Source organism: Rhinolophus sinicus, chromosome 3, assembly GCF_057876585.1.
Source record: "Rhinolophus sinicus isolate RSI-liver-muscle chromosome 3, RSI-T2T, whole genome shotgun sequence".
In the NCBI taxonomy this organism is placed as follows: Eukaryota; Metazoa; Chordata; class Mammalia; order Chiroptera; family Rhinolophidae; genus Rhinolophus; species Rhinolophus sinicus.
This window is the reverse complement of record NC_142503.1, coordinates 93,169,893-93,193,749: the sequence shown is the minus strand read 5'-3', so window position 1 is coordinate 93,193,749 and position 23,857 is coordinate 93,169,893. Positions and strand designations below refer to the sequence as shown.

At 44.0% G+C, this 23,857-nt stretch overlaps 1 protein-coding gene across 1 annotated transcript; it reads left to right on the top strand.

Annotated features, from left to right (window-relative positions):
* Positions 1 to 5,621: 5,621 nt before the first annotated feature.
* On the top strand, positions 5,622 to 20,359 carry BCL7B (BAF chromatin remodeling complex subunit BCL7B). The gene is made up of 6 exons (XM_019755011.3): positions 5,622 to 5,843; positions 9,161 to 9,236; positions 15,355 to 15,451; positions 17,676 to 17,846; positions 18,960 to 19,039; positions 19,302 to 20,359. Exons 1-6 carry the CDS (start codon positions 5,752 to 5,754, stop codon positions 19,392 to 19,394), a joined length of 609 nt encoding a protein of 202 aa, XP_019610570.1. The 5' UTR covers positions 5,622 to 5,751; the 3' UTR covers positions 19,395 to 20,359.
* The last annotated feature ends 3,498 nt before the right edge of the window (positions 20,360 to 23,857 follow it).

Sequence of the window (23,857 nt, the reverse complement as noted above, 5' to 3'; positions counted from 1 at the left end):
TCCCTACACTCCAGAAGGAATGTATCTTGACCTTAGTCCAGTGAGATCCATGTCAGACTCACATCCATATCTACAAGATAATACACTTGTGCTGTTTTAAGGCACTAAGTTTGTTATACTTTGTCACAGCTGCAACAGATGAATACAGTGACATATTGAAACAGGGCCCGGTTGGGACCCCCACAAAAGAGGCCATGCAATGTCCCTGGCCTCGCCTCTCCCTGCCCTAGAGCTTAACAATTGATCAAACCCCTCCCTGTGGTTTGAGCTTGGAATGTCCCCTGTCCCCGTTCTTGAGCTTAGGATGTCCCCTGTCCCAGTTCCCTGCTTTAGATAGTTACCCTGAAACTTATGCTTGCTTACTAGTCCCAATACCCACCCCCCCCATGCTTGCCGATTACAATCTTTATGGCCTAGCATTCTTTCCAGGTCACTGTCATCACTGCTCCTGGGTTGGTGACCATGTTAGAGAGCCACATCGCCAGAGGGGCAGCTCCATGCAGACCCCCGAAACCATCACGTAGCCTCTGGAGGAATGCCCAGATTTTCTTAAATATCCCAGCCCGATCAGAGAATGGTAAGACAGTTTTTGAAGGTGTTAACCCGCTGCCTCCTCAGACCACCAGTGCTCTGACAATAAACGGTTGGTTCTATCACCCAACTCCTGTGTCGGTCTATTGGCTGAGCGGCACAGGCAGCACGTTGCCCTCCGGTTACAATATGATATAAAATATCAAAGTACAGAATAATGAATAGAGTGTGCTACAACCACTAGTATGGAAAAACAAAAGAATAGGTACTTTTGTACCTATGTTCATGAATATGTGGACGGGTGGGTCTCCAACTTGGCTACACTTTACAGCGATCGAGGCTTAAAAAGCAAATCGCAATGTTCAGGCTGCAGCCCCGTTAACTGAGAACCTCTTGGTGGGGCAGTGTGGGGGAAAGAAGCCAGGTCAGTATCTTTTGAACTTTCCTAGGTTGAGACCATTGGTGCAGACTCTCACTGAAAGGTCAGGGAGTGGAGAACAGGACGAGGGCAGGACCAGGGAGGGAAAGATGGCATTTGTTTAACCTTTGAACTGTACTGCAGACCTTAAAGAAACAAAACAAACGTCTTATTATAGAAAATGTCAGGGTATACAAAGTAGAGAGGACGATGTAGTGAACTCCCATGTATTCATCACCCAACTTCAACAAGTACTAACATTTTTATACCCTTTTAATTTTCTAGCACGTGTACATGTTATATATTAAGTAAATAATATGAAAATAGAACACACATGCCCAAGCTGTCCTACAGAACTGTGGAGATAAAACTTCAGGGACAGGACCCAAGAACCTGAATTTTAACCACCTCTTGGGAGGTTCTCTCCGTTGAGGTCAGCACTGGACTCTGCCTCTGATTGGCCTGCTTTGGCTGTATTCTTGTTTCTTACTTCCTGGCACTTCTCATGGCAATGCATCAAGGACCCACCACCTCTGAACATGTTGAAGGCCTCCTAGAATCATTTCCGTTTTGAGCCCATACACCTCTCTGTTAATGAATTCCAGAAGGTTCACTGTTGCGGCTTAAGAAGACACGGAGAGTCCTTTGCAACCTCCTGCAGGTTTCCTTTGCTCCTCAGGACTGTTTCTTGGGCCTCTGTGGCCTTACAAAGTGGCTTTCACAGAAGGGACACCCTGATCCCGCTCCTCTGTCTGCTCTCTCACTAGGGCTTCTCACACAATCCGAGGAGGACAGAGAGAGAAACTTCAGCATACTTCAGGCTCTTACTCCCTGAGCTTTTCTTCAAACAGATTTTCATGAATACCAGTGTGGGAGACGAACATCCAGGCTTCTAGGTTAGAACCACGGGCATTACCAGGTTCCGCAGCCTCTGTCCGCCACTGAAGCAGCCCAGGTGAAGGTCGTCGCTTTCTGGGAGGTTAAATAAAAGGAAAGTTTTGAGAGAGACGAACTCAGTACTGTGGGGCCTCAGTTAGCATGTGGGATTACATGCTTTTGAACAATTGTGGAGGTTTTCTTGAGAGATGGGGATTTCAAAAGGAGGGTGGTGAGTGGATTAGGAGAGGGAGCGGCATTCCTCAGGGGAGAAGCTTGTGAGTGACAGCAGAGGTGGAAATGTGCCAAGTTGTTCAGGGAACAAGGAACACAGGTCTTGTTCAGTGGTTGCTGAGTACGGGTGGGGGCAGTAGCACTGGAAGCCAGAGACTGTTTCTGCCTGCAAGACACTTTGTTGTTTATAAAGCTCCTCCACGCCCTACCTCACCAGATCTTCAACACAACCCTAGGAAGTGCAGAGCCACTGTTACTGAACTCATTACACAGGGGCAAAAAAACAAAAATGGATTCAGTATGGTTAGGTGACCTAGGCAAAGCCACAAGACAAGAAAATGGCTGAGCGAGGGTTCTGACCCAGAGTTTCTTGTGACTGGTGTCATACTTGGGGCCCGAGTGACCTGTAATGTACGGTATGAGTCTGAACTAGGTAGTGGGGAGCCACGGAAAGGTCTTTACAGGAGCCATGGTGATGAAAGTGCGCGGGGCAAGCATGTGTACTGGTTGGAGGACTGTGAATGCTGCAGAGAAGCTAAATCGCTCCGACAAAGAAAGTGGGATGATTTACAGGTAATGCGCACAGGGCAGAAAAGGAGGAAACAGCTGATGCTGGGCCCTAAAGAGAGTCTATGGGGAAGAATGGTGTTCAGTCATTCATTCATTCACACAGTCATTCAATAACTTTATTAAGCACCTCCTCTGTGCCAGCTGCTGCACTAGGCATTGGGATGTGAGGAGGTGATGGTGAACTTGACGACAGAGTCCCTGCCCACACTCGGCTGACATTTCAGGAGACAACAAATGATAAAGAGCAAATGAACAAGTAAAAGAATCTCAAATTGTGATTAAACATACTCGTATGATCTTCAAGAACATGCAAGGACATCCACCCAGTGTCATGTGGCCTTGAGGTGGCTTCTCTGCCTGCCCTGGAAACCCCTACCTCTAAGTGTAATGCAGACGGTGTTCAGGGCCCTGTGGGAGTGGGGTGGGTCAGGGGAGGGAAGTGTCCTTCCTCCTGCTGGGAGCGGTCTGAGGAAGGCTTCATGGAAAGGGAAACATTGAAATTGGGCATCCATTTATTCAGCAAATACGTACTGAGCACCTTCTGAGTGCCTGGCTCTGTTCTAGGTGCTAGTGATAATCAGTGAACAAAACAAAACGGACCATGTTGCCACCTTCATGGAGCTACTGAAAGATAATAAGCAAGATAGGCATGTAAAATATGATTTCAGATAGTGATGAATGCTCTGCAGAAAAATTAATTGGGGAAGGGGATACCGTGTATGTGGGGACAGAGACCGCTGTCTTAGACAGGGTGGCTAGGGAAGGCTGCATTAAGATAACATTTGAATAAAGACCTGAAGGAGGTGAGACAAGGAGCGTGCAAATATACACAGAATAGGTGTTCCGGGGGAGGGACCTACAGTTCAAAGGCCCTGAGGCAGGAGTTTTACTAGGTGCTTTCAGATGAGCTAGGAGGCCAGTGTAGTTGGAGCAGAGACAGCAAAGGGTAGAGGTGTAGGAGGTGAGGGGACAGATGGGGCATTATAGGCAACGGTAGCTTTTACTCTGAGAAGGGAAGCTACTGCCTTGAATGCAAGTTGCCCAAGGCAGAGGTCTGGCCTGGCTCATTTCTGCATCCCCCTCAGCATGTAGCACCAGACTTTCACCTAGAAAATGTCAAGGTGCGATTTCTTTTCTTTTTTCTTTTTTTAAGAAAAGTATGTTAACAGAGGGCATTTGTGTGGCCTATAGGGCATAGTTGGTAGGTGCCCCCTTTGAACACTGTCTTAATGGAATGAAGAGGAAAAGTAGGGCCAGGTGGACAAATGTGGGCAGGAAACAGGTAGATCAGTGGGTCTTCAGAGCAGGGGATGGCCTGAGGACGGTGGCTGACTGGCAGGGTGGGCTGGAAGAGAGACGGGTGCAGGAGGATAACACAGCCGGGAGGAGCAGGGTGGTCTGTGTAGTGGAGAGAAGCTAGACAGGAAACTTCAGCTGGTAAGCGGGCCAGGACATGGGAAAGGATGAGAGAGAAGTTACATATAAGTGTCAGGTGTTGGGCTGTGTGCCTAGACCAGGGGGACCTATGAACAGAATTGGAGAGGTCTAGAGAGCTGGCCTCTCTCATGACACTTACCATGTTATACCTTGCGTTTTATTTCCCTATTGCGTTTTCCTTATTCTCCCCTCCATGGCAGGAAGTATGTCTTACTCATCTTGGTGTCACCCACCATGTGCACTGCTGTAGGGCATATGGCAGGTGTTCAGGCAGTGCTTGTGTTATTTTGGGATCAGTAGGGTTTGAGAAACAGGTGCGACTGCCACCTTTGATCCCATTATTTCTAGAATCATCCCTTCCCTCCACATGCTGGTTCAGCAATTCCACTCCCCAGTTAGGCAGATGTTATTCCTGGCCTCTCACTAGCAGGACCACATATGCTTATGAAGCCATAATATTGGTCAATCACGAAAACGCTGAACAGTCACAGTCAGAGGCTGTGTCAAGTTCAGGGTTAATTAGGCATTTCTCTGGGGCACAAAGGAGGAAGTTTCTCTTGAGGTGAGAAAACCAGCCACTACAACCAATGCAAACTGTCACCCGCTTCCTTTGTCTCCTGAAACAGCTGTTACAGGACCCTCCCTGCATACTGCAGGCATCAATAAATCCCTGTCTGGTGGGAGCTGCACTGAAGATTCAACATTCACCCAAACATTTATTGAGCATCTACGTCTATGGACCCAGTTATGCCTTGGAGCAATTGCATCTACCCCTTTTTCAGCAACTTCAAGGTCATTTCCCCCCACCCCCCAAACCTCTGGACACCCCTCAAGTAGATTAGGGTTGTCATAGTACCTTGTACTTCCCTTAGCCTAGCATTTATAAAATGGAATTTTAAATGCCTGTTTTCTGCTCTGCCTGTTCTACTAAACTAGAAGCTCTTTGAAAGCAGAAGCCTAGATTTTGTCCACAGCACATAGCCGTGTACATCGCAGGCATCATTTAACTAACAATTGCTGAATTAAATAAGGCAGTGATGGAGAGTGCTAAGTATGAACAAAGTGGAATCCTAGGAAGGCTTCTCGAGTTCGAAATGGATATTGGAAGAGTAAGCGGTCAGTTCATCAGGTGGTGAACAGGTGTGTGCAAGGTCAGAAGGCATCCTGAAGAAAGGTGTGAAATTTTCTGTGGTTGTAGCACAGCGGTATATCTGGGGAGCTAGGGCGCCAGACAGGAAAAGCAGAAGGAAAGATGACGTACAACCACGGTCCCATTAGGGTCAATTCCATTCAACACAGGTAATGGCAGCATCCCTGGCGAGAGGACAAAGGTGCTGACCTCCAAATCCCCTGGGAAAGAACCAGGTATCCCAGCGGCAGCACCTCGCATTTCACCAGGCCCACACCACAGCACATGCCGCCCGCCGTCTGCGCACCCCGGCCTGCCTGGGGGCCAAAGGGACTCCCCGGGCACCTAGCGGGGGACGCCCGGGGCGGGGCGCGCAGGCGCGCTGAGACCTTGAGCCCCAAGGGGCGGGCGGGTGCGCGCGCTTCCTCGCGCACGCGCGCACGGAGGGGGCGACGGCCGCGGTGACGCTGCTGCGGCGGGCGGGTGGCGGCGCGTGAGGCGCGATTCCCCGCGTCTTGGGAGCAGTGCCCGGGCCCCCGCCGTTCCCGCCGCCGCCATGTCGGGCCGGTCGGTCAGGGCCGAGACCCGCAGCCGGGCCAAGGATGACATCAAGAAGGTGATGGCGGCCATCGAGAAAGTGCGGAAATGGTGAGGGGTCGGGCCGAGGGTGCTGGCGGGGGTCCCTGGGCCAGGCCCAGAAGAGCGCCGGACTAGCGGACGGGATGGGAGCCGACTGACGGGCGCTTGGGGGGAAGGGGGAGCTGGAGAAGGCGGGAGGAGGGTGCAGCTAGCGTCGGCGTGAGGTCAGAGGGCGCACCGGCCGCGACCAATCAGTGGCTCGACCGACTCGTGGCCCCGCCCACCTGCGAGTGGGCTGTGCGTCTCTCCGAGGAGCTGCCGGCTTCCGGTCGTGCTGGTCAGAGGACCGTTCCTCATCAAACCGGTGCAGGCTGCTTCCCCATGTCCTCCGGCCTCTGGAACCTTTGCGTTGTGAACTGTCCCATATAACAGTAAACAGTCTGAATGTAACCCGCTGTCCAGAATGAGCGTTCTACGTATTGACTTTTTTAAGTTTGGTGAGAGGTTCTCCGTACCTACCTACCTGCCATGGGAAGGAAGCGTGGTCGTCGGAATCAAAACCTTCTCTTTCTCCTAATACCGGCCCGCACCCTGCGAGCTGGGTAGGCATTTTCGCTTGGAGCCCTGGGAGCTGTTAGTAGAGGAGTTGAGACCTACCCCTCGTTTGTAAACGGCTCATGTCACGTTCATTGCGGGCGCCGGTTGACCGCCTATTTTGGATCAGGAACTCCGATGTATTTCTTATCACAGTTTCACAGCCAGTTATTTGCGCCAACTTACTGAGTGCTTTTAACTGATTACTACTAATAATTTTAAAGGCCTGGAAGTTGTTAGCTCCCTCCAAGAAGCCTTCCTCTAGCCCTCCCGCCCCTCACCCTCCACCCCCTTTAGGGGCTTCGTTACCTTGGACTTGATTTGCGTGTTTATTTGTCCCATTTCCCTACAAGATCAAGTTCCTTATCTCTATATCCAATGGCTTCGTATATAGTTGAGACCCATTATAAACATTAGTAAAATAGTCACGATTTTTCTTCCTCCACATCTAATTCTCCTAGGTTTTTTGTGAATCCTAAGAATCGGCACACTTTCTCTTCTGGTAGTCTCTGTCCCCACCAGTATCCTAGGCCAGATGACCATCCTCTCTCGCTCAGAACGGTACCAGCTTCCCTATGATCTTGCTTCCTTCAGTTCTTGCCCATTGGCTGGTCCTTCCCTCACATGCACTCAGAGTGATTTCATTTTTCTCAAGTGCAGATCTTATCACAGCACTCCCTGCTATGAAAATAATGCTCCAGTGACCTCTTCTTGCTCTTTCCCAGGACGCTGCCATCTTTAAGGCAGTTGGAGCCACACTGCCGTTCCAGCTGCCTGGTAGCCTTCCTCTGCCCTCATTTCCCTCTTGCCTTGTCAACTCCTAGCTCAGCTCAAAAGTTGATTCCTCCAGGATACATGTCAAGATCCCCAGTCTAGATAAGGCTCCCTTCATAGAATTTTCCACAATTGTGTTAGGTTGAACCATAAAACATTTCCTGTATTTGACTTTTTAACCTATAAAACTGGCAATCTGATATGGTTAAACCTAATGATTGACTAATTGTGACGTGAGTTGTATTATGTCTGTTTCCAACTGGAATGCAGGCTCTGTGAGGGTAAACACCTCATCTTGTTCCCTGTGTGCCGAGGACCAACCACAAGCTCTTTTATAGTAAATATTTGTTGAATAAAGGAGGAGATGGAGTGTCTTTTCCAGGAGTTAACTTCCAATATCCTGTCTTTTTTTTTTTTAAAGATTTTATTGGGGAAGGGGAACAGGACTTTATTGGGGAACAGTGTGCACTTTCAGGACTTTTCTCCAAGTCAAGTTGTTGTCCTTTTCAATCTTAGTTGTGGAGGGTTCTGTTCAGCTTCAAGTTGTTGTTCTTTTCAGTCTTAGTTGTGGAGGGCGCAGCTCAGCTCCAGGTCCAGTTGCCGTTGCTAGTTTCAGGGGGCATAGCCCACCATCCCTTGCGGGAGTCGAACCGGCAACCTTGTGGTTGAGAGGACATACTCCAACCAACTGAGCCATCTGGGAGCTCAGCGGCAGCTCAGCTCAAGGTGCCATGTTCAATTTTAGTTGCAGGGGGCGCTGCCCACCATCCCTTGCGGGAGTCGAGGAATTGAACTGGCAACCTTGTGATTGAGAGCCCGCGCTCCAACCAACAACTGAGCCATCCGGGAGGCAGCTCAGCTCAAGGTGCCGTGTTCAATTTTAGTTGCAGGGGGCAGAGCCCACCATCCCTTGCGGGACTCGAGGAATTGAACTGGCAACCTTGTGTTTCGGAGCCCACTGGCCCATGTGGGAATCGAACCGGCAGCCTTCGGAGTTAGGAGCACGGAGCTCTAACCGCCTGAGCCACCGGGCCGGCCCCCATTATCCTGTCTTTAGTTCATTCTTTTTTCTGTTTCATCACGGCCTCTACATTTCTGTGATGTCATCATTTGCTGAACAGCATCATCTGTAGCAACACTTACTTCTTTTTGTAATCTCAAATTTGAACCTGAAACCTTCAGAAGTTATTCTTCAGGCTCCCCACCTCTGCTTGTCCGTAATTTTCTGCCTTATTTAAGACTATTACTTGCCTTTCCCTGGGTATGTGCCTGGGGGAGAAAAAAAAGCTACTTGTTTTTTTAAGGCTTGTCTCAAAAGTTACTTCCTCTGTAAAATAAAACCTTCAAGCAGTTATTCCATGGCTTGGCCTTCACCCCTTTGAGGAGCCAGTGTAAGGCTTGCTTCTGTTAGCTTGAAGCAGCCTATCCTGCGATTAGTTTTAAATGGGGTCATGTTTCAACCCAGAGTTCCACAGGACTCATAGGAGTTCTCCCCTCCATGGGATATCCCAGTCTTACTGTCTTTTTGTCTTTTCTACTTCCTTGCCACCTTCAAGTATTACAATCATATCCTTATCTTTTTCATTCCTCTTGAGTTCCCAAGGTAGGGACCATATCTTACACATCTTTTATATCCTGCAGGACCTTGTGTAATAGGGCTTTGTAAGTATCAGTGGAATTGAATTAATTTTTGGAAAATAAGGAAGTGATGCCAGGTAGACACCTAAGTTTGAAAATGTGCTGGTACTTGATATTGGTGTAGTTTGTGAGCGAAAAAGGTTTTGGTACACTGCACGTAGGAAAGGTGGCAAGTAGAGAGTTCAGAGCCAAAGATATTTAACAGAATTTTTTCTGGAAGAGGTGATTTTGCACTGAAAGGTAAGGTACAATTTGACAGAGAAAGTTTAGAAGGCATTTAAGATTAAAGGAATAATCTGAGAAATAGGAAAGCACAAGTTATGAACAGAAAATCTATTTGATTTGTTTTATCAGTCCTAAGAAGTGTCTTTTTTTCCTAGGGAGAAAAAGTGGGTGACTGTGGGTGACACATCCCTTAGGATATTTAAGTGGGTTCCTGTGACAGACAGCAAGGAGGTAAGTGTGGAAGAAAATCCCAACAACAAAAAGGTACTGTTTTCTTTCTTTCTTTTTTTGATTGCCTCTTAATTATGAAGGAATTTATTTCTCCAGAATTGAGTTGACAATACTTCAAGGCATTCTGTCATTGGTCCACACAAGCTTCTTTTTATTCCCTTTCTTCAACCCATTCCTCTTTTCTACCGTGTTTCCCCAAAAAATAAGACCAAACCGGAAAATAAGCCATAGCATGATTTTTCAGGATGCTCGTAATATAAAATAAGCCCTAATGCGTCTTTTGGAGCAAAAAATTAATATAAGACCCGGTCTTATTTTCAGAGAAATATGGTAGGGCTCATTTTATATTACTAGCATCCTGAAAAACCATGCTAGGGCTTATTTTCCGGTTAGGTCTTATTTTCGGGGAAACACAGTAGGGCCTAGTGAACTACAGCCCAGGCCTGCTGCCTGTGATTGTCGTGATAGCTCAGTTGGAACTCAGCCATGCCCATTGGTTTCCTTACTGTGTGCATGCTTTTGAGTTACAGTGGCAGAGTTGAGTAGTTGTCATAAGACCTAATGTCCCGCAAAGTCTAAAATATTTATCTGACTTTGAAAATATTTGCTGACTCCTGCTCTTATCCAATTAGCTACCCACTGTAGTGTATTTTGTGTTTTATATGTATATATGCCTTTCTAATTCCTTTTTGATGGGTTTATTTGGACACCTGTGTATTCTTGAAAAATACATAGCATTGTTTCATATTGGTACTTAAAAATTTACATCTATATATAGCATTGTGCTATAAACCTCTATTTCTTCTCTTATTCAACCTTGTTTTTGAGAACTTGCCATATTTCTGTAATTGTAAATAGACTTAACTACCTTTGACTCTTGCATCGTATTCTCTTATGTACAGTGACCACATTTGTCTACACATTCTGGGTAATAAAACACCCTGATTGTCTCCAATTTTTTTCCTAATTGTTTTGAAAAATCTCAAATACAAAACATGCAGAAAAGTATATAAAACATAAATGTATAGAATAATGAATAAATATAAAGCTAATACCTTTGTCGAAAAAACTCAAGTCAAAAAATAGAGCATTGCCAACTCGCCCGGACGCCTCTGTGTGACTCTTCCCAGCATTCCGTTCCTCCTCTCTAGAGGAACTCACGCTCCTACCTTTGCTTTTCCTACCACTTCTCTAGTCATTGTAAACATTTTTAACTTTATATAAACAGCATCATGCAGTGTCTATTTTTGTGGGTCTTGCTTATTTTACTCAGTGTTATGTTTATAAAATTCACCATGTTGTCTTTGGAGCTGTTTTTTCCTTTTCGTTGCTATATGGAATTTCATTATAGGACTATATGGTAATTTATCTTTCCGATTCTCCTGTACATAGATGTTTGGGTTTCCTAGTTTGGGATACTAGGAGCAATGCTCCTCTGAATATTCTAATTCAGTATATGGGTCAACATGTGCATGAATTTTCCTAGGACATATTCCTAGGAGTGGAATTACTGGGTCTTAGTTAGGGTCTGCGTATTTTGATCTATACAGTACTACTTACTGTAGCTAATGCTAAACTATTTCCCAACGTGAGTGATTGTACTAATGTATGTTCCCACAACAATTATGAGAGTTCTCACTGCTCCAAATCCTCATCAAGAATTGATATTGTTAGACTTATATGTAAAGCTACCTCATTGTGGTTTTAATTTGATGACTCTATGTAATTATTAATGACAGTGAACACCTTTTCAATGTTTATTGGCCTCTTGGGTGTCCTCTTTTAGGAAGTGCCTGTTTAAGTCTATTTGATGATAGTCTTTTTCTTATGACTTGTGGGAATTCTCTGTGTTCTAGACACAAATTCTTTATATACTACACATACCTTTTTCCATTCCATGGCCTTTTACGCTCTTTATGCTGCCTTGAGTAACAGAAGTTTTTAATTTAATGTAGACAAATAATTTATATTTTTCTTTATAATTATTAATTTTAAATGTCTTAAGAAATCTCTTCTTAGAGGAACAGAAGTATGGGCTGGTGTTGTGATTCTGTTCCAAGAATCCCGAGGGACCTAGGGTCTTCCTTTAAAAAAAATTTTGTAGAGTGTAACGGCTCTATTCATTTTACTTGATTTTTGTGATAAAATATACATATCATAAAATTCACCATCTTACCCATTTAACAGTAGTGTTAAGTATACTTGTATTTACCTATTGTGCAACCAATCTCCAGAACTCTTCATCTTATAAAACTAAAACTATACCCATCAAACAACTCCCATTTCTCTGCTCCATTTTTGACCTTGTATCCCAAGGTCAAGCTCTAGCCCTTCATTCAGCACATTTAGATTCCAAGCAGCAGGAAGAGTGGAAGGATGGCAAGTGGTATTTTCATGAATTTAAGGAGTTTTCTAGAAGTTGCCTCAGGACATATATATATATATATACTTACTATGTGTGTTCATAATAGTTTGTGGCACAGGAAGGCTGGAGAAATGTGACCACCTAAAAATTTTATTAATATGGACAAGGACTTCTATCATAATACACTTTATTTCTTTTTCTCTCTTTACCTCATGATGATGATAAGTTTTTTTCTTTTGATTTGAAAGTTCTTTTTTATTTTTCAATTGGCTACCTCTAACTTAGTAAGACTTATTGTTTTTCCCTCTAAAGCTTATCAAAATCTGTTTTCCCTCTGAACCTGATAACAGCCATAACACATTTTACCCGCCTCTAGTTTCCACCTCTCCCCCACTTCCATCCTTACCTTGTCCTTAGTTTTGGAGTTTTATAATAGATCAGATATTTCAGTTTTTGCAGATAGTTCTTGTTTTAGTCATTGCTTAATTAGAGTAAACATTACTAATTATTTAACCCATTGTACCTACTTATTATTTTTTTCAGATTCATTTCTCTTGCTGCAATACACCCTTGATGAGTTTTGTCAGAGGGCTTTTCTAGAAAAAACTTTCTGAAAATATGTTTTTATTCCTGAAAATATTTTTGTGTTACTTTCATGTTTAGTTGATTATTTTACCTGTATATGAAATCCTGTGTTCAAAATTACTTTCTTTCAGCATTTTGAAATTATTACTTGATTGTTGTGCTTCTGGTGTTGCTGTTGCTGATGGCAGTCTAATTCTTGATACTTTCTAGGTGATCCTCTTGTATTTCTGGAAACTTGTAGAATTTCTTGTCTTTGATCTCCCAGGACTTCTGTAAGACTGTCCTGCAACGTTCACATCTAGCGTCTTTGTTTTTGAACTTTTCTCATTTGTTTCATCTCTGTCCTTTCCTCATGTATTCTGATTTTTCAACCCAGTTTTTTCTTCAGCAGTATCTATTTCTGCTGTTAAACTCATTCATTTAATTTTTATTTTGAACAATTACATTATTCATACCAAATTTCCTCAATTGGTTCTTCAGGACAACTTTCTAGTATCACTATCTTTCTGAGTAGACATATTATGTTCTATTTAAATTCTTCTGTCCTGTTATCATTCTGGGATAGCTTGTTCTGTTCATTGTCTTTCTCATGGTGCTGTTTTCCTCCAATATCTGGTTAGTTTTTTTCTGTGCACTGATCTTTTATTCCCTTAGGACTCTGTGCTGCCTTGGCTAGTAATATGTAACTGAGCAGAGTGTGTAGGCCTCAGCTCTGGTTTTCTCTCTTCTAAATGAATTTAAGGGATGGGGTTATAGCCTCAGGATTCAGCCTTTCCCTTTCCCCTCTCCCATCTTCCCCTGCCTCCCAGGGAACTCCCTAGTACCAATCTTCTCTGTGCCGCCTTTATATAGGAGCAATATCCTGCCTTATCGTTGCCAACCAAGCCCAAGGAGCTGGAGGGGGAACGTTAGGAGGGCTCTGGAGCCACCCTTTATTCTTCATGCAGCCCTGGCTCCGGTAGTGCCATCACCCCGAAGGCCCAAAGGTCAGGCAGCACATTTCTTGGGTAGTCTGTATATGTGGGGGAAGGACCCTGCCCCAACTCATTTCTCCCGTATGAGTCTCTGGCCCTTTCCTGTTTCAGGTTCTCCCAGGACTCAGCTCCCTTTGTCTCTCCTGAAGGCTTTGTCAGTGTTTGTGTCAGTTTGCAAGCTGAGCCTGAGGTCTGTCAGTTGGGCCTCCAGTGGTTCGTGGTAGTGTGCCATCTTTGAAGGTTGGAAAAGGATGAAATTGGTAAAGAAAGTGATGTAAAGGATACAGGGAGTGGGACTGCTGATGGGAGAGTAAATTGGCCCAAGCTTTAGACAGGTCGAGTTGACCATATATGTACATTTAAAAGCTTTCAGTGATGGATGTATTGATTCACTAGATTCACATTGTATACATACATCAAATCACCACAATGTACACTTTAAATATCTTACAATTTTATTTGTAAGTTATTAACTCAGTACAACTTGGGGTTGGGGGAGGCTTTCTAAACATTTAATCCCTTTGATCTAGAAATTTTATCTCTAGGGATTTATCCTCAGGAGATAATCCTGATGTGTGTAAGGTACATCGACAATGGTGAGCGTTACAGTATTGTTCACAGTATTTAAACATTGCAAGCAAAATAAAGATCTTATGGTAGAGAATTTATTAAGTTATTGTGCACCTGCATCTTGTAAAGCTGTGTAACCTCTATAAAAAGGCTGTTGTGGAAGATTATTCAGGGGCATTATAGGAAAATGTTGTTAATGTGGTGAAGGAGGGAAGGGGAAGCAAGTTATATACTGTATCATGATCCATTTTCACACACGTATGTGTAGGTTGTCTCTGATTGTACAGGCGATTTTCATTTCTTTTTCTGTATTTCCAGAATTTTCTATGGTGAATGTGTATTTTCCATGAACACAGAACCATTAAAGATAAATGAGAGATCAGGAAAAAAAATAACGATAAAACCAAATGTTGGCCCGGGTGCTGTGAAACTAGTACACCAACTATATGGCCACCATCCTTTTAGAGAATGGTGGGGTACAGTATATTTCAAGAAAAATAATATGTTTGTATGTTCTGATCTAGAAGGAGTTTTTTTTGTATATTTATCTGAATGAAATAATCCAGAAAAAAGTGAAAGTTGAGCATTGTGGCTTTATTTCTAGTAGCAATAAATAAACTCAATCCTAAATAAGTTAAAGCTAGATGTCCAGTGGTTGGGAAGTGATTATGTGAAATTGTGGCATATGGAATATTATGCAGCTATTAAAAATCAGGTTTATGTAAGTTATGTAGTAAAATGGCAAAGTGTAATTAGATTAAAATTCTATCTGCACAGAAAAAATGAAGGGAAAAACATTCATAAATGTATACAGTTGACTTATTGCAGAGATAGGATTGAGAGTTACAAACAAAAACTGAGTTGTATTACTAGTACAATGCATGTACAATAAATGGACATTATAAACAGTATGAATTAGTGAATTTGAGATTACTCAGTTTAAACTTTTGGCTGTTGGGATGCTCTCATCTGCAAATTTCCTTTCCTGTGGGCTTGTTTGCTGCAAGCCAGTGCTTACCTTCCCACTGTGATTTCCCTACACATGTAACCTACTCCTACTTGAAAGAAATAATGTTAATACGCAAAGGTTGACGTGGAGTGATCATTTTTAGTGGACGGGGTTCATTGGTCAGGAATAGAGCTAGCAGGGGCCCCTTTGTCCCGTAACTTCTTGCATTACATGTAAGTGATTCCTTCCTCTGTCCAGTCGGAGGTCCATTCTTTCACTTATTATTTCTTGCTGTGCTACTAAAATAGGAATCTTTCTTAGATGAGTATTTTGTGTTTCTCACTCGTCCACATTGGGAAGGGTTGAATAGAGGCTTCTGATTAGGGCAGAAAGCAGAAGAGTACCACAGGGAGCTCTAGTGGAAGCATATGTATCTGTCTGTCACTTTTGATTAATGATGTTAGCGTTGGAAAGGTCCATTTTACAGATAGAGACACTGAGGCTTGGGGACACCTTGTCTAGGATTTTGTTACTCCTTGGGCCCTGGATTCTGAAGCCGCTGTCATTATTCCTGTTCAGTCCTAATCCAGACCTCTGTGGTGTCTCAGCACCATTTTCCCTCTCTGTGAGTCTCCTGCTTGGCTCTGTCATATTCCTCTGTTTTTCCTTTTCTAGAAAGAAAAGTCAAAATCGAATGGTTCAGCAGCCCGGGAACCTAATGGCTTTCCCTCTGATGCCTCAGCCAATTCCTCTCTCCTCCTTGAATTCCAGGGTGAGTTGCATCCATATGCCTTCCTTGCAGGAAAATGAAAACTTAGATGAACCCACTAATAATAATAGTTCTATATATCATTTCAGTGCCTACTGTTTTGCTGGTATCTTTCTCGGCACTTTACTAGGGCAGTCTTTTCATTTAGACCTCACGATAACCCTGCAAGACAGATGATAGTATCCTCATTTTCCATTTAAGGAAACAGGCTCAGAGAGGTGAAGTTATTATGCCTAAAGTCACATAACTAGTAAGTGGCAGACCTCTCGTTAGTTCCTGGTTTTCTGGATCGGAAGCTCTTTTCTTAGAGTGTGTATTTTATGATAGTGCCTTAGAGTAGGCCGCCCAAAGCCAAGGCATCTGCATGTCTACTGTTGGCATAAGTTCTGCCTTCTAGACCAATCTTCAGTAAACATCCTGCCTGTGTCAGCACTGCATTCGTATTGTTACCTTTTACTCCTATGTGGCATTTACTATTTGTAAAGCACTTTCACTTCAGTTTCTCATTTTTATCCTTACATCAACCTGTGAAATAAACCGGGCAGTAATCATCATCTCTAGTTATGGAAACTGATGCTTGGAGAAGAAAAGTGTTTGCCTAGGCTCAAAAATGACAGAGCTTTATTCTTTTTACAATAAAATGCAACTTCCATTTTAGCATAGAAGATAGGTCTTTGTAAAGGTCAAGACTAGAAAGGGGTTATGATTTACTCTTCAAGACTAGACTGGGAGTGTGCAGGTGTCCCCTCCCCACCTTTCTCCTACCCTCTCCCCGCCCGGGTCAGTGTGATACAGGAAGAGTACAGGGGAAAGGTTGTAGCTACGTGTGGGGTGTTCAATAGTCATAGGGCTCTGGGAGACAAGCGAGGCTCCATTTTCTCAGCCTGCCCACCGTCTCATCCTTTTCATTCAGTGAACAGTTAAGGCACTTTTACTATGTGCCAGGTACTGTGCACAAGAGACTCAAGGACCAGTAAGCCACAGCGCCTACCTGCACAGAGTATAATAGAAGGAAACCGGTGTGTAAAATAATACAAATATAGGTGCACACAGGATACAACAAGAGCATAAAAGAGAGAGTGGTCGTTTCCACCCAAGGGAGCCTGGGACGTGGCTCCGCGGAGGACGTGATGCTTCAGCTCAATGTTGGCCTACACGGGGGCTTTCCAGGAAGACTGGAAAGAGCAAGTTATAACAGACACCTGTGCACGAAGCCGCTCTTGCTCAGGTCCAGCTTGGCTAGAACCGAGGGTGTGTATGGACTAAAAACAGGCAGTGAGCCTGGAGATCAGAAAGGACTTTGTATGGAGTGCTAGGGCCACCTTGTGCCTGCTTGGAGAAGCAGTGGGCTTTGAAACATATCCTTTAGGCACAGGGAGCCATGGGAAGGTTTAGAAAGATGGCGCTGGCAGCAGTGTGAAGTACAGTTGGGAGGACATGGGGCTGAAGGAAGGGCAGTAGGGCACTGTTGCTGGAGACCAGGCCAGAGATAATGAGGCCTGAACTCAGGCAGCAGGAGAAGAAGGAGTGAACGTAAGTGACAGAGCAGAAGGGTGGATCAGATTCGGTGACTGGAGGACGGCTGCCGGAGGAGAGGGAGAGGAAGGAGTAGTGGACTCCTGTGTTTCCATCTTAGGTGGTGACTTTAAGCCTTCAGACAGCTTCCCAGGTGGGAACCCCGTGGTCCTGGAGGTGTCAGGGGGAGCCTGGGCTGCGGAAAGGCCTGAACTGAGGACCTCCAGTCACCACCCTCCTCTTTTACGTAGCTGAGAGTGCCAGGCAGATTTGATCGTTTTCTACACATCTTGTGTTGTGAGAAAGGTTGAGAGGCACAGCTACGTCCCTCTGGGCGACTAGACAGTGAGAAAATACCAGGTCTAAGCTATAATTGGTGGGTAATAAAGGATTAATAACTATATCCCGACCTTCCTGAAATATATATGTTGCATAAACTTAAAGATTCTAGCTGCATGTGGTGCTTAGAATATGTGTCGTGAAATAGAAGGTGCTTAAATTAATCAGCTTAGACTTTGTTGATACTTTGCAGTGCTTAGAAGCCCTGTGAGTGTGTGCCTTCGGGTCAGGGTGCATCTCCAGCAGTGATCTCTGTATCCGGCATGTCCATGGCTGCCTGAGGAGATAGAGCAGGCCCTTGGCTCTGTACTGTGTTACTCTCAAGGAAAAATGACCACCCTCAGCTGTTGCCTTTGTTATGTTTGGTTTTCAGATGAAAACAGCAACCAGAGTTCTGTGTCTGATGTCTATCAACTCAAGGTGGACAGCAGCACCAACTCGAGCCCCAGCCCCCAGCAGAGCGAGTCCCTGAGCCCAGCACACACCTCCGACTTCCGGACAGATGACTCCCAGCCCCCGACCCTGGGCCAGGAAATCCTCGAGGGTGAGTCAGTGGACCCAGGATGAGTATCAGTTGACCCAGGAAGAGCACCTCTTGCTCTTGCCTTTTCTCTTCAGAGTAAGAGGTTAGAGAAAGTGCTGCAGAGCGTGGCGGCCTCAAGCCATTTGTTAACAATTTTGGCTGTTTTGGAGAATGGTTGTATTTTTCCCTCCTCACAGAATGAAGGAAGAAAACAAGCAACACAGCTGAGTGCCAGGCTCTGTGTGAGGCACTTTTCGTATTTGATTCTGGGACAATTCTCTCCCAAACCCGATGAAATAGCAGCTATTCTATTGTCTCCATTTTACAGATGAGGAAGTGGAGTCTTAGGAAGGTTAAATTGCTTACCCAGGATCACGTAGCTAGTAACTGGTGGAACTGGGTGTCTCCGACTTCATTCCTTCTAACTTTGAGTTCATGCCCTTTGCATTATATCCTGCGAATTTCTTCTTTTAATACAGGTAACCCCCATAAAACATGGCACTCCTATCACACAGTTTCTCTCTAACACGGTTTGAAAATTAGAGAAATCTCCAAACAACATGGAGCATAATAAGAGCTTTTAAGAGCAAAAAATATGTCATTCGAAATTTTTCATTCGAATGTGGATGTCATACCAGATTTGACTGCAGAATTTTCAAAATTTATTAGAATTTTAAATCCATTTTGTTCGTGGAGTATTAAGCTCAGAGGATGAAGATATCTTGTCAAAAAGAAATCACCCTCGGTTAATGGTGCTTAGTAGTGATGATGAAGAAAACATTATTTAATACACATTAATGTGTTATACTTTTGGTGAAGATTGCTTTAATAAAGATATTTCTCTTAATTATAAAAATATAATAGTATGTTTTTTTAATTTTTGGAACCTAACCCCCTTTTTTGTACTAGTTCTTTGTTTCGTATAACACGGATTCGCATAATGGTGTTTTTAGGACCCTAACAGCGGCGTTACACAGTGGTTGCCTGTACATACTGATTCTCTGGCAGTATTGCCTCTTTACTAAGGCACCTCCACATAGCTGCTGGGAAGGCTCCACCAGCTTGAGGCAGATTCTGTAGGAGCCTCCCGCCTCAGGAGGCCCTGCAGTTATGCTGACCTTGCTGCTTTTTCAGAGCCCTCGCTGCCTGCCTCAGAAGTTGCTGATGAACCTCCCACCCTCACGAAGGAAGAACCAGTTCCACTGGAGACACAGGTAAGGAGGCACTTTGGGTTTCCCAGTTTCTAAGAAAAAAGGAAGGAGTCTGTTGCTGTGAATTGTACCTATGGCCTTGAATATGCTATAGTAGCGTGGGAAGGCAGCATGGGAAACTGGTGTCCCCAGGTCACAGGGTAGGGGAAGACGTTTGGTTATCTGCGAGAAGGTTGGTATCCGGCTTCTGGTTTGTAATGAGGGTGAATGGAAGGTTCTGGTTCAGAGGGATGGCCCTGTAATTCCATGCTCTGGCTGTTCCTAGATTACTGAGGAAGAGGAAGACTCAAGTGCTCCACCCCTGAAACGCTTCTGTGTGGACCAAGCCGCAGTGCCGCAGACAGCGTCAGAAAGCTAGCACCATCCTGGTGCCCCAGCCTCTTGGCCCCCTGCTTCTATTTATTGCGTCTGGTTCTGACCGTGCTGTGTGGCTGGGGTAAGGGCAAGCCCTGGGGTCCAGAGCCTGCACATAGGAGCCTTCTGGGCTGGAAGGCTGCCAGAGGACTTGGGGCTGTAGCATCACCTTCCTGTCCCCGGCACCTGTGTCTGCTTGCTCCTGAGAAGAAGAGCTCATGTCCTTACTGCACCCCAAGTAGGCTGGGGCGTCAGCCATCCCCAGGTTCATCTGTCACCACCAGGTAGCAGTCTCTGCTCTAGAGCCTCTGGACCGAGCTGCTGGCACTTCTACAAGAGGAAAGAGATGTGGAAGGCACCCCTGGAGAGGAGAGGGCCTGGAGTTACTTGAACTTGAATGGCGACTGTAGACTCATGGACTTTCATAGTGCTGGGTGCCCTGTAGGCTGCTGTTGGAGAATGCCTGGGCAGAGACTTTGGAGGGAAGGGGCTTTCCTCCAAATGAAGGCAGAAAAGTCCATGTAGATCTCTTGCTGTCCTGGCACTTCTGCCCATTCCTGAGGTTATCCTGCCTCACATGGGCTCTCTAGCTGCTGACAGTTCTTTGCCCCCCACCGTAACCATTCCCTTCCCCCAACACACACACACACAAACGCAGCTTTCCCTGTTTTCACCTGTACATTTCATTCCAGCGTGCCTCGTCTCCTACTATGGTCCCCAATACTCATGCCACAGACTCTGCCCCAGCAAGCATTTAAGGTCTGATAACAGTACCTGTCCTCCACAGTACTCCTTCAGCTCAGACTTTCTAGAAAGTTCCCTTTTCTTTGAAATCTGCATGTTTAATTGAACTTTGTGATTTTATTTTTTGTTTTGAAAAAGTTTAAGAAATGGAAATGGGCAACAGTGAGTGAAGACATATTTTAGCACTGAATAGAATATTTTTAAAATTAAACTATTTGAAATATGTCTCGTTGGTATCTGAATATTTTACTCTTGAAGGTTGTGGGGGTGGGGGGGTGGGGGTAGTGGTGGCTGAGTGCTTGTGAAGTCACTGTGGGCTGGGCTCTGCCGATTGTCTTATTTCCAGAGTGACTTTCTGATGAAAATGATTTGGATATACCCTTTGAAGTTGTCATGTTGTCAGATTATACTTCTGTCCCTGTGTACACTGAATACTTATTTTCCACAGTTCCAGGTCCTTAGGAAGCATTCGTGAGTTCTTTTTTTTTCTTCTACTTTTTAAAAATTATGGCAAAAGATATATAACATAAAATTTATCATTTTAACCATTTTATAGTGTACAGTTCAGTGGCACTAAGTACATTCACAATATTGGGCAATCAACATTGCTGTCTAGCTCCAAACTTTTCATTGCCTCAAACAGAAACCCTGTACCCATTAAGCAGTCACTCCCCACTTGACTCTTCCCTGAGGCCCTGCAATCACAAATCTGCTTTCTCTCTGTGAGTTCCTGTTTTGCTCCTGGTTCCTAAGGAAAACAGAATCATGGTTGAAAATAATTCTATATTCTATACGTTCAAGAATTTCATTTCAGGGGCGGCCTATTAGCTCAGTTGGTTAGAGTGCAGTGCTCTTAACAACAAGGTTGCTGATTCAATCCCTACATGGGCCACTGTGAGCTGCGCCCTCCACAACTGGATTGAAACAACTACTTGACTTGGAACTAATGGGTCCTGGAAAAACACAAATAAAAGTAAGAAAAAAGAAAAATGGAGGGACCACAAAGAAGAAAAAAAAAGAATTTCATTTCTTCAAATACTTTCAAAAAGTATTTCCTAAAGTGATTCCTTATTTCTCGCAGGGGTTCCAGGTATCTTGGACGAGACTAGAATCCAAGTTCTGCCCTGTTTTGTCATCCTGTTTTTTTTTTTAATATGTACTGTCAAGTTGTCAAATGTCACAGTTATTAGAATTGTATGTGGTACATAAAATGTTTTAATGTGTGTTTTTTTTTTTTTTTAATGTGTTTTTAAACAAAGGAAGTTATGGAAAGTATAATGACTATGATAAAAAGAACAGGCAGATTTAGAAAAGAACCAGAGTTTCTGTAAACAGAATTATTGAAATCAAGCGTCCCAAAAGGTAAGCAGGAGAGAAAACGAACAAAGGGAGATGGCAGTTGGCATCTGTGGTCACTTCGTGACCAGGTGTGAGGACTGGGAGGAATGCTTTCCCTTGGGGGTGATGGACTGGCTCGGGAGCTGGACCTCTCCAGGGAACTACATAGAGCACAGTGTGGTAGGTACTGGGGTAGAGCCCACGAAGGAACAAGTAGGATGATGAAAAATGTGTAATAGAAACCGTTCTCTTCTTTCATTGACTTCCACTTTACCATCACTTCATTGATATTCTGAGAAATGCAGGCTAGCAGTCTCCACTACCATCCCAGAATCTTGGTGCATAAGGATTAGGAGAGGAGTAGGAAAAGAGAAGGGAAAAGGTCTAGGAATGACCATAGTTACTCACAACTTGTAAGTTCCCTCTGGGTAGCGGTAGGCCCAATGCATATGCACATTTGAAGTATTAAGAAAATACATTTTAATTTATATTCTTTAAATATGAATAAGCACTAAAAAGCAATAGAGCTTGTTGGATTTTTGCACATGAGAATTTTGGAGTATGCAGAAGGTGAGTACATGGGAACAGATTTACTCATCATCTTGGAAAATGGTATTTATTTTACAAACATTTATTGATAACATATCCTGGGTCCTCTGTAAGGTTCAGCTGGTAGACACATGGTCTCCACCTTTCTGAGGTAGAGAAGCTAGTCAGGAGTCTGTGCAGTGGGGGTGGTGAGGATAGGCTACTGTCAGGGCTCAGAGAAGAATCTTGGAGGCTTAGTGGTCCCAGAAGGTTTATAGAAGAGCTGGCAGTTGAGGCTGGGCCTTGAGAAATTTGGATGTGAGGAAAGACTACTTTGGGCAAAATAGCATGAGCAAACAAATGGGGGCCGTGAGGCATGGGGTGTGTGTGGGGAGCAACTGGGGAATTGGGTGTCTATTTTTACAACTTTGTATTTTGAGAACTTTCAAAACTCCAAAAGTTGAAAGAGTAGTTCAATAAGCTATGTAAACCCTTCACTTAGATTCAGCCGATTATTATCATTTTGCCACATTCGCTCTATATTTCAGTACGCATTTTTTCTTTGCTTGAAAATAGGTCGCTGTCATTCTGACTCCTTAGACCTAAATGCTGGTCTCTCCTAAGAATAAGGACATTCCCCAACATGACCAGAGTATCATTGTCGTACCCAAGAAATTTAACAATGATAATATTTAATCTAAACACGGTCAAATTTCCCAAACTGTCCAGATAATATACTTTATAGTAATTCCCCACACCCCCAGATTCAGGATCTAATCTGAGAGCACACATAACATTTAGTTCTCATGTCTTTCTAGTCTCGTTTTAGAACCGTTTTTGGGAGGTGAATGGATAGATTTCTTTCATATCAACAATATTTTTGAAGGGTCATGGTGGTTATTTGTAGAATGTCCCATAATCTGGACTTGTCTTTTAAGGTTGTCAGGTTAAATGGTTTTGGCTAGAATACTACAGAGGTGATGCCTTATATTCTCATTGCCTTATATTAAGAGACACTTATTGTCCTTATTGTCAGTTTGTTCCATTACTGGTGATGCTGAGTTTGATCACTTGGCTAAGGTGGTGCGGGCCAGACTATTCCACCTTTAGGGTGCATTTACATAAATAATCTGTAGGGAGTGTTAACCTTTCGCCCAGTGATTTTAGCATCCATTGACGACCTATTTCCGAATCAATTACTTCATTGGAGGTTGCAAAATGGTGATTTTTCTAAATCTTTTTATATTCATTCACTCATTGTCAGCCTTCTGTAAATAACAGATTTCCCTTGTCTTTCACTTCCGTTTCTCCTTTTCTCTCTGAATATTATGACTGGCTCATGGATTCTCTTAATATTCAATGTGTATTATATTAAATCCATTACTGTCATTTTTCTTTTTGTACTGTCATTTTCTAAAATGTTCAAATTGTCCTAGATTCAGCTAATTAGAATCCCTTCACGCTGGCTCTTGTGTCCTTTTGACATGGCCCCATCATTATTTGAGCAGTTCCTTACTATCAGGCCCAACAAGATATTCCTGTCTTAACTTGAACTTTACTAGCCCCAGTCATTTTTCTTAGGAGCTTTAGATCTTTTCAGTGGGGTATTTAGAAACCTAGACAAACCTGGTTTTGCTGAAGAGTAAGGAGTCTGAGGGATGTCGTAGACAGATTGAAGACAGATTGTGGAGGGCCTTGAAGGTCAGGCCAAATAGTTTGGTTTTATTCTGTTGGCTTTAGAGAGCCAGCATTGGAAGCCAAGAACAGGGGAGTTGACATAGTGTAGCAAGATGCCATGGAAAGGAAAGAGGGAGGCAGGGGGACAAGTTGGAAGGACATTGCCCTCCTGATGCGTTT

Excerpts from the sequence above, each read along its gene's own strand:
- BCL7B (XM_019755011.3), top strand. The coding sequence starts at position 5,752 with ATGTCGGGCCGGTCGGTCAGGGCCGAGACCCGCAGCCGGGCCAAGGAT. Across the intron at positions 9,237-15,354 it reads CTGTGACAGACAGCAAGGAG|AAAGAAAAGTCAAAATCGAA; the intron begins GTAAGTGTGGAA and ends TTCCTTTTCTAG. Across the intron at positions 19,040-19,301 it reads CAGTTCCACTGGAGACACAG|ATTACTGAGGAAGAGGAAGA; the intron begins GTAAGGAGGCAC and ends GGCTGTTCCTAG.